General features: G+C 40.5%; 1 protein-coding gene across 3 annotated transcripts in view; it reads right to left on the bottom strand.

Moving 5' to 3' along the window:
- LOC113636260 (myoferlin-like) overlaps positions 1-17803 on the bottom strand; it is a 61197-nt gene that overhangs the window by 26278 nt on the left and 17116 nt on the right. Inside the window, exons 4-22 of one of the 3 annotated variants that reach the window (XM_047812083.1) lie at positions 15847-15955; positions 15248-15338; positions 9707-9873; positions 9499-9627; positions 9054-9116; positions 8897-8947; positions 8756-8786; positions 8368-8483; positions 8119-8245; positions 7919-8022; positions 4962-5030; positions 4473-4516; positions 4272-4354; positions 3879-4003; positions 3418-3531; positions 2243-2420; positions 2026-2150; positions 1825-1931; positions 1097-1289 (exon numbers count right to left, since the gene is read on the bottom strand). In XM_047812083.1, coding sequence (XP_047668039.1) covers positions 1097-1289; positions 1825-1931; positions 2026-2150; positions 2243-2420; positions 3418-3531; positions 3879-4003; positions 4272-4354; positions 4473-4516; positions 4962-5030; positions 7919-8022; positions 8119-8245; positions 8368-8483; positions 8756-8786; positions 8897-8947; positions 9054-9116; positions 9499-9627; positions 9707-9873; positions 15248-15338; positions 15847-15955 — 2026 coding nt within the window. Of the gene's footprint in view, positions 1-1096; positions 1290-1824; positions 1932-2025; positions 2151-2242; positions 2421-3417; positions 3532-3878; positions 4004-4271; positions 4355-4472; positions 4517-4961; positions 5031-7918; positions 8023-8118; positions 8246-8367; positions 8484-8755; positions 8787-8896; positions 8948-9053; positions 9117-9289; positions 9384-9498; positions 9628-9706; positions 9874-11222; positions 11285-15247; positions 15339-15846; positions 15956-17803 lie in introns of those variants that run through there. The other 2 variants (XM_047812084.1, XM_047812085.1) reach the window with 2 other exon arrangements.

The following is a 17803-nucleotide window of genomic DNA, read 5'->3' on the forward strand; positions in this document are numbered from 1 at the left end:
TATTCAGAGGGACTTTTTCACAGTTTTGCTAATTTGTCGTCATTGTATGGGTTACCTGCCAGCCACCTCTTTAGATATTTTCAAGTTAGGCATTTTGTTAAAAAATGTTTTCCTGGCTTTCCCTCAGCACCACCTCTCCAACACTGGTAAGGTTTGCTTCCTTATGAATCACAAGGAAAAGGTGCTGTTTCTGAGATTTATAAACATATTCTGGATTTCTGTGACCAAACTACCTCCAAAACAAAGGCTGCTTGGGAAGGAGAGCTGGGACTTCAGCTTGGGGACGGGTGGTGGGATAGTGTTGTGAATGGCTTTGGTAATGTTTCGTGTGCTCGTCTCGCACTTATCCAGTTTAAGGTCATTTATAGGGTGCATTTTTCTAAATATAGATTGTCTCAAATTTACCCAGATGTCGAGGACAAATGTGACAGATGCTCTAACGCACAATGCCACCTGAGTCACATGTTTTTCTTCTGTCCACAACTATATAATTATTGGTCGGGTTATTTCAGCACGATGTCCACTATTCTGGGAGTACATTTGCAACCCTGCCCATTGATTGCTATATTTGGACTTCCAGATGAAGCATCTCAGTTAAACTATATCCAAAAAGAAGTTATTAGTTTTACATCATTGTTGGCCAGACGTCGCCTTCTTCTTCAGTGGAAGTCCTCTGTCCCACCATCCCACTCACAATGGCTAAAGGATACAGCATTTTTTTATTAAGCTTGAGAAAATAAAATATACGATAAGAGGTAATACCTCCAAGTTTTTTCATAAATGGCAATCGTTTATTTCATATTTCATGGGCCTTCAGGTTTTGCCGGATTAGGTTTTCTTCTTTTGTAAATTTTAAATGACTTGTAATCGATAGTTAAAAAGGGCCAGGACCTGGGGTAAGCGGGTTTGTTCTTTTCTTTTTTTTTTTTACTTTCTTTCCATTATTGTTATTATTGTTGTTGTTGTAATACATTTACTTTACTGGTTTTTTTTTCCGATGAAAAACTAAAATGGGATTGTATTGTTATTTGACTTTGTTTACAATAAAAAGACTTCGCAAAAAAAAAGAACATAAATGCAGCAAATTGTACACAACCTCCTCTGCAATCTGCTGTAGGCGTTCTAACCAATCGTCTATGTCAGTCAGTGTGGCTTTAACATCAGTAGCCTCTTCCTTCATACGGCAGGCGGCATCTCTAATGTTGACTAAGGCTGTGTCTCGTAGCTTTTTGATTTGACCATCCAGTGCTGTCATGTTAGGCTTGCCCTTCAGGTCTGGTACCCGGTAACTAAAAGACAGAATATATTTCAAATAAGATAAGTGGGAGTGTAGAAAGCCAGCGAAGTGAATAAAAATGCAGCAAAAGGAATAAGGAGTTTAAAGTTGTGATATGTAATTTTGCATAATGATTCTTGAGCTGTAATAATGATTAATTATTAATTACTAAAAAACAGACTTGTATAATTTCTTCAAATAATGATTTTAGTTATATATTTTTTCTGATCAAGAAATGAACCATATTCCCCTGTGAAACAAAAGCAGCTCAGCTTTGCCCCATTTATTAATTAATTTATGAATTGAACAAATAAAACACAAATGGAGACAAGGAATAGGGTGTAATAAGAGGGGGAATATCTTGCCATTTGCAGATTGCAGAGCAAGCTAAAAATTCCAAACCTCTCACTGGTACACTATATACTATAACCCACTATACACTAGACCCACTATACCACCAACCACTATACATTGGTATAATGCTATTGGTATAATGCTATTAGACCAATGATGACAGAAATAAAGCATGTTCTTGATGGTGGATTTACTTTGTAAGGTCTTCAATGAGCTGGTTGATGAGTTTCAGCCAGATCTCAGCTAGTCGTGTCTCAGTAACAGCTAGTATAGCTGTCTTCAGTGTGGTAATGTTGGCTTGCTGGTAAAAAACAAAAAACAAAACAGAAACAATCTAACATAACTGAGGTTTTGTAATTATAAGACTCGTGCTCTTAGATTCAATAAAGACCTACCAATCTATCAGCAATAAAGAGAATAATGTTCACTGAATCCAAACGATGGCTGATATCCTCCCAAAACGAAGTAAGAATAACAACTGGCTTGGTGTTAGCCCAGGGCAAGTAGTAGTAGTGATTTCCTGTAACACACACCAGCAGGCTCAGTCATAGTCAGGCACATAGTTATGTGTATTTGTCATACTGTATATCCAAGCAGCCATAATAATCTCACCATCAAACACAGCACAGCTGTACTGAGTGGTGGAGGCCAGGGGTTTGCATGTCGAATCCATCTTGTTGCCATAGTTGCCGATGCTAACCTCAAACTGGATAGGTTCCCCGGGTTCCTGCAGCATGCACGCACTGTGGAACACTGCACAGAGGGAGTACTTCCTCTTTCGCTGGTACTTCTATATACAGAGAGAAAGAGATTTACTATGTGACTATAGTATTAACCTCTTGAGAAGCGAATATCCTCATTTGAGGACATAACATTTTCTCACAACTTCATTGTCTATATATGTTTATTGTACCAACCTTATATGAGGACTTTTAGGTATAATTATTTTGCGAAACTGCTTCCTTGAAAACACTGATTAAATTTATAGTTATCAGCTATGAATTAAGAGAAACAGTCAGTAGAAATTGTAATGTACACAACAGGGTTAGGGTTAGGGTCTCAGGAGGATAAAAGTCTAAATAAATGATCAGCAGGGTTTACGTATCGATCATCTCAGATTTACAAACACTAGTAAACTACTGTACATTTTACAAAGCACATAGTAAATGATATTCTTCTTAAGTTAAGGTGTTATTTTAAACAAATAGGCCTGGTTACATTGAATGCTTAAGTTCTACTACTTGACTTATTTTACCATTCACACTGGCATGTAATATTTAGCCAGCTACAGTAGGAAAGTCAGTGAAAAAATCAAGTCTGACTGGGATATTACTGCCTGCAGCAACTGCTGTCAATAATAGTCCATGTAACTAGAATAATAATTAACATAAATCATGACTTTCTGCAAATGATAAACATGCATGAGGCCAAATGGACTGTATACACAAAACGGAAGGTAAAACTTTTGTTTTAAGTTGAATTAGAGCATAATATCTATAGAGTAAAAAAAAAAAATACACAGAAAAAGTGAATACCTTATATTACAATATTTTAAATGCCAACTCATTTTCATCCAAAGTACTTACAGTGCTTCACAACTGAAAGCTCATTACTACTTTTCATTTCCTCTATTTCCTAAATGTATTAAATTATCTTCATATCCTTTAACTTGTTCTTTTTTGTAATTTTCCCTGAGAATGTTTACATATAAATAAAAGCAATGAAGCAGTGAAACGCATTTGGAGAGGTGATATGTACTGTATGTGTCATGTGCTGCATGTTGTCACCTGTGCTACTAGGACATCATCGTTATTGAGATCATCCACTTTCTTGTCAATCTTGTCATCCAGCCGAGTAGAAAGTTCAATGAGAACTCTGCCCCTGTAGGCGACCCCCTCACCCTGTCATATACAAGCATGCTATGACTCATAGCATTTACAGCCATTGCGTAGATCTTAACAACAGTTCAAATACTACCAGTAAAACCTATAAACACAATATTTATGTAAAGCAAACAATGACAAATCAAAAGAGCATTTTGGGCATGTTCTTACATATGCTTTCCTTGTGGTTACACACTGATTTATAATCAGTTTGCATACCAATGATATCATGTGGCAAACAATTTCTCTAAACTGGCCTCTACATGAAGAGTATTTCTCTACATGAAGAGTATTTCTCAAAACTTTTGGCCACAGACGTACCAAATGTATAATGTAAAAATGCTGTATTTAGGAAATTCAAGTACCTGCCCCAAATTGAGCTCCACATATGGGTCAGGAAGGTCAGAGAATTCCCTTGTGCTCCCATAAAGGTTCAAGTAACAAGGACCAAAAGCTGGAAGAAAGCCAACCTCAGTCGCCATTCTGTCGACTGAAATAAAGCGAGAGGACCTTAGTAACAGAACTCCAACTCAGTAAATAACCACTTGAATAAAAATGGTCTTTGTAGGCACATAGTACATAAGCATAGTAAACAAGCAATTGGGTTAATAGGAGGAATTATGATTAGAACCAACAGATCCTGGCAGCCCTCCATTTTCACTATGAGCTACGGCTAGAAAAATACATCTGGTTAATTAATGTTTTGATACGTCATCCATAATGTGTACAAGTTGCAAGGCAGAAACACGGACATTTACCTTCTACTTCACCACCAGATGATGATATTTTGGACAGATTTAAGTATGTGGTCCCAACAGTATCATTACTTGTAAAGCGGTCCCTACAAGAAGGTGAGGCACACAAATAGTTAACTATCACAAGATATACAGGTAGACAAATCCTCTAAGGTCATGCATACAGTAGATTGTATGAAATAATCCAGTTTTTTAGAAACTTACCAGTCAAACATAGTAAGTTTGATACGTTCACACATTGATGGGAACTAAACAAGGATTTAAAAACAAAGACAATAACCTGTTTCAATAATTGCAAACTGGAATAAAAACTCATTTTCTTTACTTATTTCAAATGTTCACATTGGTTCCAAATGAATAAAGTGAATAACTTTAGCACAATTAATTTTCATCCATCAAAATTGATTCGAAAGTCTATTTTCAAACCTCTGAAAAAGATTAGCACAGTGTGCACCTGAGCTGAGAGTCAAGCTCACAACACTGGTGTTTTTAATGTGAATTAATCGTACTCATGTTTTATCACTCAATCTAGTAATTAGAAAATTGTTTTGTTTATAATCAATGAAACCATGCTTTGGTGACAAACTAAATATTTTTTGTTAAAGATACATCATATATTTTTTTCTGTCTGGCCACATATCCCTTTTTACAGTGCATTCATTAAAGAGGTACCATATCATCACACATTCTCACCTTGACCTGGAGGTGTATCACCTGGTTCCACTCCGGATTTGCATTCTTCTCAATGATCTTTGTGCGTAGCTTTAAGGAAATAGAAGAAGACAAAAATCACGTTGCCTTCTCAATCATCATACCAAGCAGAATTACTGTGTGTCAAATCACTTTTAAACAATACATTTTGACATATGACAATAAAAATATATTCAAATGTGTGTTGATTTGAGAAAGCCTATTGGAATGCTGGTCTAGACAGAAAAGACAAAAAATAATTGTGATAAAATGGGGGTTCTCTTTCGAGGGAACCCGACGCTGTGTCAAAGCTTAAGCTATGGAAATGCTTCTTTGCGAAAGTGTTGTCCGAAACACACACACACCAATTTAATGGGTCGTGAAGGACACATGACAAAGTGATTACGTGCCAGCAAGTCGCTACCTAACTTCACACCGCCTCCATGCAGGCATCTCTCATCTTTGAAGACCTCCACACTGTGGTGTTGAGGCGGTGGTATGACCCATATTCTGCCTGTCTATTCTCCTCAGCCTTTTAGGGAAGGCCTACAATCCTGTAAGTTAAGCTGGTGTGGTGATGCACACAATTGCTGTTTTGCAGGCATACCAAGAAGCTCATCTGAGGTCAGAAAGGAATCCTAATGTCCGAGGACTAGAGTTTCCAAGGATGCCCTTTTAGGGGCATTTCCACTACTGTTTACCCCGCCACCTAATGTGATTCGGGGTTCAGCCATGACCACCCATGCTTCTGCTCCTTATGTGTTGCGGCCTCCTGGGTTTGTCCCTGCCAGCTTGCTGTTTCAGGGCACTAGGCGAGGCGAGCAAAGTAACACCTGACACCTCACCTAAATGTCAGACCATTTGATAGCATGGAAGCTTCTGCTGGGTGTGTCACAGTGGCCTCCCCCTGTCAGGTTGTGCTGCCCACTGTTGTTGGCACAGACCAAACCTCGTTCCTCCAAGAGGAAGTTCTCTCGCTTCTCAGGAAAGAGGCCATAGCACATGTTATCAGGACTCTGGCTTTTACAGGCAGTATTTATTTTGCTCTTGTGGCCTAGCCCTTTCACTATGCACATTTACAAAGTGCATGGATGCTGCCCTGGCACTGCTGCACCTCCAGGGAATCCGTGTACCAGACGTGGGCCATTCATGAAGGCTTTTAACCTCACAGACAGCGGTGGCTCTCTAGCCAGAGTGCGCCATGACTAAATCAACCTTCTTATGCAGTAGTTGCTCCTCGTTGGCCCCCGAGGGGGAACAGTTCCTAGAGGCAGGCCTCTCATCTGAAGTGACAGAGACTCTATACAATGCTAGGCCTCCCTCCACTAAGAAGCTGTATGCTCTGATGTGGAGGCTTTTCTGCCTCTAGTGCAATGAAAGCTGTCAGGATCTAGTTCACTTCCTTGTCATTACAGTGCTGGATTTCCTGCAGTCTAGCCTCTCAGGGCCTGTCCCCATCTACTTTAATGGTGTACATGTCTGCCATTGCTACTAACCACGAACCTGTCCTTGGGGCCTCCTTGGCTAGGGACCCTCTGATATCTCGCTTTCTGCATGGTGTCAGATGACTGAGACCTTCCTGCAGGCCCCCTTCGAGCCCTTGGAGTTAGCCTCTTAGAAGTTTCTGACACTGAACATGGCTCTGCTCTTAGAAAAAAGAGTGGGAGATTTGAAGGCCCTGTCCATCACCCCTGCCTGCCTAGAATTTGCCCCTGGCATGTCCAAGGCTATCCTGCACTCCAGGGGGGTATATGTCCCCAAGGTGCCCAGGATGGCAGGTTGTCCACTCATCCTACAGGCCTACTGTCCTCCACCTCATGAGTCGGTGGAGCAGGAGAGGCTACATTTTCTTTGCCCAGTAAAGGACTTGAGGACTTATGCCCACAGCCCTGATGCAGCTTCGAGTACCCTCGATAGAGAACTACACCAGGTTCGTATGTAACCCGGGTTCCTTGAGAAGGGAACAAGAGTGTGCTTTGCTGGCCATGCCCCAGGCATCCATTCGTGCTTCGTTCAGACAAATAGGAGCTGGAGTAATGTGACGTAGATGCCCTTATATGGACTTAGTGGCACATAATCACTTTGTCACATGACGTTCCCGAGACATTAAATTGGTGTGTTCTTTCTATACTGACAACTCAACTGCTAAACTCACTCTGACTAATGAACATGCAAGTGACCTGCAATTGATTTGTTGCTATTTCACAGATAAGTCGATGTTCCATTGACTCACTTTCCTAGATGTTTAGAAATCATGAGGAAACATGCAAACAGAGTTGCCACAGAGTTATTATTGCACTTAGTTGTCAATAAATAGGAACTGCAACAAGCAATACTTGAGACTCATCAGGGCAGCAATTGCCCTTCCCCATGACACACATGAATATGAAAAATTTAGCGGTTTAGTTTGTTAATACTCCACATCTGCAGAAAATGTTTTATAGCAAACAATTAAATTTAATACATTTCCAAAATAAAGGCAAAGTGTAAGTGTAGACATTGTGTCTCTGATGTACAGAGCCATTTCAATTTTATGAACAATTTGGAGAAGGAAAGGGGGATTATGGTGTGAAGTGTATTTTTGTTTTATTCAAAGGAGAAGAAAAATGTCTTCTGATTTACTTTTGGGGGAAACAGAGTTTAAAATCCATAGAGAAATATTTTGCAGGTGACAAAAAATCCTTAGTAGCACTACAGTAAAAAAAAATAATAAAATTCGAGCAATATGAAATGGTCTTCCAAGCTGCAACACACAGTCTATGTCTTATGCACTTTATACTTATGCACTCTCAGGAAAATGATAGAGCAATACAGGTGAAAACACTATCATTGTGGAATACTGAATACTAATACTGAATAAGACACAACTGACATATAATTATATAATAATATTCCAGTTTCTATTTTAAGCCTTAAGAATATGTAAAGAAAGAAAATGTAAAATCGATTCAGGATTTTACCTTTTTGCCTGCAAAATTAACTTCCAAAAATGGATCCACAAGGTTTTTCTTGTCACCCTCTCCTCTAAAAATGTGCTTGACAGTCTGCCCAAAAGCATCGTCCACTAAATCATGTAGAAAAATCAGAAAACACAGTAACAAACTTACTCTTTACAACACAATAACGATGTTGTTTGCCTGTTGTATGCTGCATGGCTCACTCTGTGGCATGTCCTCTGCACGATACACTTTAAGAGAGAGAGTCGCTGAGCGCTGTGTGACCCCGGGAGGCAAAAGCAAGTTGCTTTCAATGTCATCCTGCTCCTCATTGCTCTCTTTCTTTTCTGTCTGCATCCCAAAGTACAAATAAATACATAAAGACATCGAACACTTCAAACACACACATTTTTAGAAGACAAAGTTTGTGAAAAATGTAGACATTAATATTATATAATAAGTAACATATGTACCGGAGGCTCATCTCCAGTTCCCACAATGATCATGTTGGCTTTCAGGTAACCTCGAGCACCAGAGCTGGAGTCATCTGGATCACTCAGCAGCAGCCACTTCTTCATTATAGCATGAGCTTAGAAAATAAAACAAGAAAAAACAGTAAAGGAGATAATGTAATAAATACTATAATATAAAATAAAATAATACTACTAATAATGATCAGGCAGGAGAGATGATATGATGTTTCAAGAATCCAGCTAACAGTATTATTAAATATGTATTATTATTATTATTATTATTATTATTATTATTATTATTATTATTATTATTATTATTATTATTAATAACAGTATTGTTAACTAGATACATTAAGATGTAGTGTGTAAGGCTGAAGGGGTTGCATACCAGGCTCATCATAGACATAGCCAACATCCAGCTTTTGGAAGCAATAATGTAAAAGAAAAAGGTGCACTGAAATTAGTCATATTGTGGATACAAACATAAAAGTAATAAAGCTGAACACAGACTATATGGACAATAGATTACCTTGAACTCCCCCAGAAGACTGTCTGATCTCAGGGAGGATGAGTTATAAACCTATATTTAAAGATCCACATAAGGAGTTGTATTGCTGGTGATGTCATTTCATGTGCAGAAGTCACCAGATACAAGGGGAAAATGAGTGATTGTGTGCTCATCTTACCCGAATGTAGATGTTCTCATCAAAAAGCTCAGAAGGCAGCATGTTAACATTGTAGAAGAAGATCTGTAGAAATATTTACATCACAATATGACAAGCATCATATCTCAAACCATCAGTCACATAATTTATGCAGCCTTTTAAATAACTGCTAACAGAGCATAAAAAAGTAAACATGGCAGGTTGCAGTGTTCACATGAAATGTCAAAGAAGTGTCACAAAGTATTTGAGAGACTCACTGAAGCAGCTGAAGGAGGCCAAAGGGTTCAAGGGTAGAAAAGCAAGGAACCAGCAGAAATAGGGCATGACAGTGGTAGGACAGGAGCAGCAGAGCTGAAACAATGCAGTTCACATAAAGCCAGATTAAGAGAAGATCTATAAAACATGATAATTTTGTGCCGATATGACGAACACTGACAATTCAGCATTTCAACTAAAAATTTCTTGCCTCATCAAAAAATGGATTGTTTCCTCTCTTGTTCCTTGTCCTGTGGGTCTGTCCACAAACGCTTACTTTGACAACTGGTTTAATGTTATTTCCAGGAAACTGTCGACCCTCGATGATTCGGATGCGAATCTAACAAAGAACCATGAGTCTGATTCAAAGCAATCAGCAAAATATTTGTCACATAAATTATGCCTGGGAAGTGATGTACCTGGAAATCTTGGAGTTTGTTAGACAGAGCTTTCTGTCTTTTTCTACGGATCATCTTTTGGGGTGTTTTTCCAGGCTGGCCAGGTGCAGGTGCCTCTCCTGGAGCCCGTGGATCTCTCCAGTCTGTAGTTTCATCATCACCATCTTCTTTTCCAGCAGGTGAAACACCTAGAGGGATAACAAGGGATCCTTTATGTGTGTTTCATTAAGCTTTTACATCATGAACAAAAAGCCTGCACACCTCTTCAAAATAATAGATTTAACCAAAACAAGTCATGTCAGACTTTTTCCACTCTTGATATGAAATTACATCATAATAAAAACTGACTGAAAAACAATCTGGAACATATCATGGAAAAACAGGAAAAATAAAATAACCTGGTTGCATAAGTGTGCACACCCTTTTAGAATTAGGGCTGTGGCTGGGTTAGTATTCAAAAGTATTTGTTGTTTAGCTTTCATTAGTAAAATAATTTTGATTAAAACCTTTTTCTGTAGCATTTTCATTCACATATTTTCAGTTTCATCAGAGTACAGAAACTGTGGTCTCTCTTGTCGAAACATATGAACCATAACAACAGTGTGTGCATGTGTGTGTGTATACACCCATCAGGCATAAAATTATGACCACCTTCCTAATATTCTGTTGGTCCCCCTTTTGCTGCCAAAACAGCCTTGACCCTGAGGGTGCGCTGTGTTATCTGTCACCAAGATGTTAGCAGCAGATCCTTTAGGTCCTGTAAGTTGTGAGGTGATTGATTGATAGATAGCTATGTGTGTAGCAGCCTGTATTCCTGAAGTCCTGGAAATGCTGATAGTATTGTCTGTTGGTGTTTTTTGCACGTTCCTCCTTTGATTTGCATCACTGATTTCCATACTGAAGGGCAGCACAGCAGCCCATTGAAAAGTGGCTTTCAAAGGTAGTCTAGCTCAGTGACTATGGAATAAAAACACTGTCAATAATAATCGTACGTAATTCAAAGCATTTGTGTGTAAATTTTAATTTTGCGGAGTTGGATCCCAAAATTTACGGCCACGACAGTTTACAGATACAAGATTTTGTGTGTTTGTTCAAATACAACTCCAAAATGTACGACTGACAGTTTACACACACAACGCTTGTTTTCACAACACCTCTTTTTCACACACGAAAACGGTCTGCGAAACAACTGTCAAAAATACGTCATCACGTTCACAGGCATTACTATCCGAGGGAAGATGAATCGATTCAACGAAATGCGCATGCGCCCCGCCCTCTTTTAAACCACTGGCGCTGAAATGGCGGATCAGCAGCTAAGCGCTCACTCATCGTCTCAGGTAAGGCCTATCTCATCACGCTACAGACTGCAGTGATGACCTCCTAGACAGCTGTATTCTTTAAGCACCTAATGTAACCTTACTCTGAGAGCTAATCTTACTTACTATAGTTAACCTATCTCTGTAATATTACTCCTCTCTGTTATTAGTGATAACTAACACTTAAACATGTCCGAATTTGGAAGGAAAAACCAACTTACCTGAGACGATGAGCAGTGTTGTAATGTCCATCCATCCATCCATCTTCTACAGCTTATCCTGGGCCGGGTCGCGGGGGCAGCAGTCTAAGCAGGGATGCCCAGACTTCCCTCTCCACAGACACTTCCTCCAGCTCTTTCCGGGGAATACCGAGGCATTCCCAGGCCAGCCGAGAGACATAGTCCCTCCAGCGTGTCCTAGGTCTTCCCCGGGCCTCCTCCCGGTTGGACAGGCCCGGAACACCTCCCTAGGGAGGCGTCCAGGAGGCATCCGAAACAGATGCCCGGGCCACCTCAGCTGACTCCTCTCGATGTGGAGGAGCAGCGGCTCTACTCTGAGGTCCTCCCGCGTGACCGAGCTCCTCACCCTATCTCTAAGGGAGCGCCCAGCCACCCTGCGGAGGAAATTCATTTCGGCCGCCTGTATCTGGGATCTCGTCCTTTCGGTCATGACTCAAAGCTCATGACCATAGGTCAGGGTAGTAACGTAGATCGACCGGTAAATAGAGAGCTTCGCCTTGTGGCTCAGCTCGTTCTTCCACACAACAGATCGGTATATCGACCGCATCACTGCAGAAGATACACCAATCCGCATGTCGATCTCCCGCTCCATCCTTCCCTCACTCGTAAACGAGACCCCAAGATACTTAAACTCCTCCACTTGAGGCAGGAGCTCTCCACCAACCTGAAGGGGGCAAGCCACCCTTTTCCTACTGAGAACCATGGCCTCGGACTTGGAGGTGCTGATTCTCATCCCCGCCGCTTCACACTCGGCTGCAAACCGTCCCAGTGCACGCTGAAGGTCCTGGTTTGAGGAAGCCAGCAGGACAACATCATCTGCAAAAAGCAGAGACGAAATCCTGTGGTCCCCAAAACCGGACTCCCTCCGGCCCCATACTGCGCCTAGAAATCCTGTCCATATAAGTAATGAACAGGACCGGTGACAAAGGGCAGCCCTGCCGGAGTCCAACATGCACCGGGAACAAGTCTGACTTACTGCCGGCAATGCGAACCAAACTCCTGATCCGGTCATACAGGGACCGGACAGCCCTTAACAGAGGGCCCCAGACCCCATACTCCCAGAGCACCCCCCACAGGTCACCACGAGGGACACAGTCGAAAGCCTTCTCCAGATCCACAAAACACATGTGAACTAGTTGGGCAAACTCCTATGAACCCTCCAGCAACCTGGCGATGGTATAGAGATGGTCCAGTGTTCCACGACCGGGACGAAACCCGCATTGTTCCTCCTGAATCCGAGGTTCGTCTATCAGCCGGATTCTCCTCTCCAGTACCCTGGCATAGACTTTTCCGGGGAGGCTGAGGAGTGTGAACCCCTATAGTTGGAACACACCCTCTGGTCCCCCTTCTTAAACAGAGGGACCACCACCCCAGTCTGCCAGTCCAGAGGCACTGTCCCCAACCTCCATGCGATGTTGCAGAGGCGTGTCAACCAAGACAGCCCCACAACATCCAGAGACTTGAGGTACTCAGGGCGGATCTCATCCACCCCCGGTGCCTTGCCACTGAGGAGCTTCTCAACTACCTCAGTGACCTCAGCTTGGGGAATCGACGAGTCCACAACTGAGCCCCTGCCCTCTGCTTCCTCAGTGGAAGACATGTCGGTGGGGTTGAGGAGAACCTCGAAGTATTCCTTCCACCGTCCGAGGATGTCCCCAGTCAAAGTCAGCAGATTCCCACTCCCACTGTAAACAGTGTGAGCAGGGCACTGCTTCCCCCTCCTAAGGCGCCGGACAGTTTGCCAGAATTTCTTCGAGGCCAACCAATAGTCCTTCTCCATGGCCTCACCGAACTCCTCCCAGACCTGAGTTTTTGCCTCTGTAACCATCCGGGCTGAAGCTCGCTTGGCCCTTCGGTACCTATCAGCTGCCTCCGGAGTACCCCGAGCCAACCAGGCTCGATAGGACTCCTTCTTCAGCTTGACGGCATCCCTTACTTCCGGGGTCCACCATCGGGTTCGGTGATTGCCACCACGACAGGCACCGGAGACCTTACGGCCACAGCTCCGAGTGGCCGCGTCGATAATGGAGGTGGAGAACATGGTCCACTCGGACTCAATGTCTCCAACGTCCCTCGGGATCAGGTTGAAGCTCTGCCAGAGGTGGGAGTTGAAGATCTCTCTGACCGGAGACTTTATCAAACGTTCCCAGCAGACCCTCACAGTACGTTTGGGTCTGCCAAGTCTGTCCAACTTCATCCCCCGCCATCGGATCCAGGTGGTGATCAGTTGACAGCTCCGAGCCTCTCTTTACCCGAGTGTCCAAGACATATGGCCGGAGGTCAGATGAAACAACCACAAAGTTGATCATCGACTTCCGACCTAGGGTGTCCTGTGTCCTGGTGCCATGTGTACTGATGGACACCCTTATGCTTGAACATGGTGTTCGTTATGGACAAACTGTGACTAGCACAGAAGTCCAATAACAGAACAACACTCAGGTTCAGGTCGGGGGGGCCGTTCCTCCCAATCACGCCCCTCCAGGTGTCACTGTCACTTCCCACGTGAGCGTTGAAGTCCCCCAGTAGAACAACGGAGTCCCCGGTCAGAGCACTTTCCAGCATGTAACGTAGTAGAAACACTTCGTTGCTGTACTTAAGTAGAAATGTCACGTATCTGTACTTTACTTCGCTATTTAAATTTATGTCAACTTTCACTTTTACTCCACTACATTTCCTAGATAAAATGTATACTTTTACTCCGTTATATTTCCACTAAGCATCTTCGTTACTACAAAATAGAATCAGAAGAAATGTGTGTGATTGCAATAAGAGAGGTTTGGTGAATCACTACTCCTAGATTGCATTGCACGCTGTACGGAGAAGCACAGGTACGCGTAGCGTGCACGTGCAGTCAGAGCTGGAGGTGTTATCGTTAATCGGAAAGCTGCAAATACAGCAACCAAAAGCAGTGAAATTTCACTATTCTTATTACCAGAGTTGTAGCACAAACAAAATATTAATGCAAACAATCCATACAATACTAAATAAAAATAACATTTATTGATTTGGTCTTTGTGAATATTTGTTTATTAATGACTGCATTCATTGGACACGCTGTTTGTAGAGAAAACACATACATGAACTGATTTGACTCATGACTGGCATCCTTACATCATGCATAAAATTTTGGTGTCCACTTTTGCCATTTAATAATACCATAACTTTTGGCTTACTATGTAGTCATATATAATATAAAACTCTTCTTGTTTTAAATTCTCACTGAGGGCTAAAACCCCTAAAGATGAAACCCTAGAACCGTCCCTGATCTTATACCTACCGAAAATCACTGAAATTTTACTTTTACTTCAAATACTTAAGTACATTGAATATCAGAAAATGACTTTTGATACTTAAGTACAGTAAATATCAGATACTTTAAGACTTTTACTTGAGTAGTATTCTAAAAGGTGACTTTCACTTCTACCAAAGTATTTTTCTAGTATGATACTTGTACTTTTACTCAAGTATTGCCTTCTAATACTTTATACAACACTGACGATGAGTGAGCGCTTGGCTGCTGATCCGCCATTTCGGTGCCAGTGGTTTAAAAGAGGGCGGGGCGCATGCGCACTTCGTTTCATTTCGATTCATCTTCCCTCGGATAGTAATGCCTGTGAACGTGATGACGTATTTTTGACAGTTGTTTCGCAGACCGTTTTCGTGTGTGAAAAAGAGGTGTTGTGAAAACAAGCGTTGTTTGTGTAAACTGTCATAGTCATACATTTTGGAGTTGTATTTGAACAAACACACAAAATCTCGTATCTGTAAACTGTCGTGGCCGTAAATTTTGGGATCGAACTCCGCAAAATTAAAATTTACACACAAATGCTTTGAATTACGTACGATTATTATTGACAGTGTTTTTATTCCATAAGTAACTTGTTAAAAAAAACTTGAACAAGAGCTCATAATGCTGACTAGGAAATTCCTTAAATGTCCTAATAAACCTCAAGATTCCACACACAAAAAAAATGTCAAAATGTATTAGGGAAGCTAAAGCAACTGACCTGCTTCTCCAGCACTGCTGTCTCCATCGACTTGTACATTAGTAATAGCACCGGCAGGAGGCTCATATTCAATCAGTAAACTTACGGTTGCCTGGAACAATGTAAATCACCATACATACTTAATATCATTAATATGATCTACCACTTACATGCATTATGTCATGCTTGAGTCCATATGTAATGCTTTAAATGTCTTTAAGCAGCAATTTATCAACAATAACAAATGCTTTATTTATTAGAGAATAATGATGTAGATTTTTTTTGTTTATAATTGGATTTAATGTTGTAGAAAGTCTACCAAACAAGTAACTCCCTGCTATCATTACACTGTAAAAGCTATAAATAATTGTTCCCTCACCAAAACTCAGCTTGCAACAGAAAAAACAAAAAACAAAGGATGAAGCTGAAGACTCCTTTCAGAAATGCTACATATAGACTACCGAATATAAAGTTTTTTTTATTTTTTTTATTATTATTATTCATTCAAGTTCCTGGGCAAGTTGTTACTTTAGAAAAAAATAATGTATTTGCTGTGATCAATGTATCACCTATAGTGTGGTTTAATGCATTGTGTTATACACTACAGATGGGAAAATTACCCCTGAATCTTGCTTCTTCTCACTGACAAGAGAGACATTTCTTGAATACAAAGACTTTGTCTGACCACTGGCCAAATTACGGAGAGAGATTTTTGCAGAGCCAATCAATCTGCAAAGGAAGAAAATAATGAGGTATATGTTAATATGCATAAACAAAAAATGCACAACACAGTGTTTATTAATAAGATATGGCTATCCAAACAAAATTTAGTGCTAGTATTATATCAGCCATAATAAGCAAATGCTAAGAAAACACAATGTGGAAAGTTCACTGTACATACTCAAGTTGATTAAATGCACTTGAACAGAAAGTGTTTAGTTTCACTAGTCATATCTAAATTCCCCACCTGTAACTAAATCTCAAAATGTTAAGCTCATTGCACAGTAAAGTACTTTTTTCCTGGTAGTTGCAGTGGTAGTTGAGTCACTGTGACAGTGCACAGACTCATGCAAGTACAGATGGCACTTAACTGTTAAATATCACTGTTTTAAATTGAGCAAACACATTGCAAAACGCAAGTTTGAAAAAAGTCACATCATATATTGTTTCTATCATTTTTTTTTTTTAAAAAAAGGCTACACTTGATGCTAGCTTTACTCATCTTGGTTGCAAAATGAGTAGGTTATGAACTTCCTCAAACAATAAAACGCAGAAGCAAATGGGAGGCAATGGGAAAAAACGTGAGGCTGTGAATAATTATAGTGAGCCATGAGATGTTTCAGGCTGCATGAAGTTTAACCACCAGCTTTAGAGGGAGGAGCCCTGGCCTGAAAATTTCACTATAGCCCGCTGCTCGATCTGTATACACACTCTACCACATCATCAATCACAGTAAAATGGGCTTAGAAGTCTGTAACCTAAGGATTTACTGGCATATTTTTATTCATTTGTCTTAATTGTTGAGAAACCTGAGGAAAAATAAAAAAGGAAGACAGCTAATCGTGGGAGCCACAAGTTCCTTATATTGTACAATTTCATAAATTCTGAATCACTGTGCATAGAATAAAAAAAAATTAAACAAAACAAAACAAAAAAACAGTTCCCCTTCTCGGTCACTGGTGTTCTCTGATTAAAAACTTATTCCAGAGTGTCAGATGTCCATGATAATAAACCTCCATTAAAACAGGACTATGTGCCTGTGTTTAGAAAAAAGATGCTTGTACAGTAGTATACTCAGTGGCGTTGAGAACTAAAACAATAGGACACATGAGTAAGCTTTAAATCTTTCTTGGTCTATCAATTTAAAGGGCATTTTTATTATCTAAATTTTCTCTCTTTTACTTCTGTTTTTGTTAAATTAAAAAGAGTACATCTTTAGGTCTACTGGTCAACACAGAGTGACAAATCCTCTGATCTGATACTATGCTCTTTTTTGCTCACACTGTTTCATTTCCCCAGAGTGACAGAGCATTCTACATCAAACTGTGGTATCCTGCTTAAGCCTTAGCTTGTGCATAAACTGGGCTGTAATCATAGAAGTACACATATTAGTACAGCACAATCTGAAATATGAAATATCAAATAACATCAATTATACGATGATGAAATATCCCACAATTTACTTTACATAATGTGAATGTTAGGGGCTTCACTGACCTTTAGCTAACTAGACATCTCGGTAATTTAGCTAGCTAAGTGATATAAATGGAGACATCTTTTTGGTCAACTGCCTGTAAACCATAACTATGTTATTATTGCTATTTTCTGCATTTGATGCTCAAGCAGGAGCCTTATTTGCTCTTGCTATCTAATGAAGTCTCATTCTCAAGTTATCTGCTCAGCTGCAGTTTCACCTGATGTGTAGTTCTGTATATTAGATAAACACTGTACTTACTATATATATTACATATACACTGTTCACACAAATATGAACATCTTCTATTTATTTTATATAACCTAATATATTGTTTGTGGGAGATCAAAGATCCACACAGGCTTACACTCACTTAGAACCAA

This window comes from Tachysurus fulvidraco, chromosome 4 (assembly GCF_022655615.1).
Source record: "Tachysurus fulvidraco isolate hzauxx_2018 chromosome 4, HZAU_PFXX_2.0, whole genome shotgun sequence".
Taxonomy (NCBI): Eukaryota; Metazoa; Chordata; class Actinopteri; order Siluriformes; family Bagridae; genus Tachysurus; species Tachysurus fulvidraco.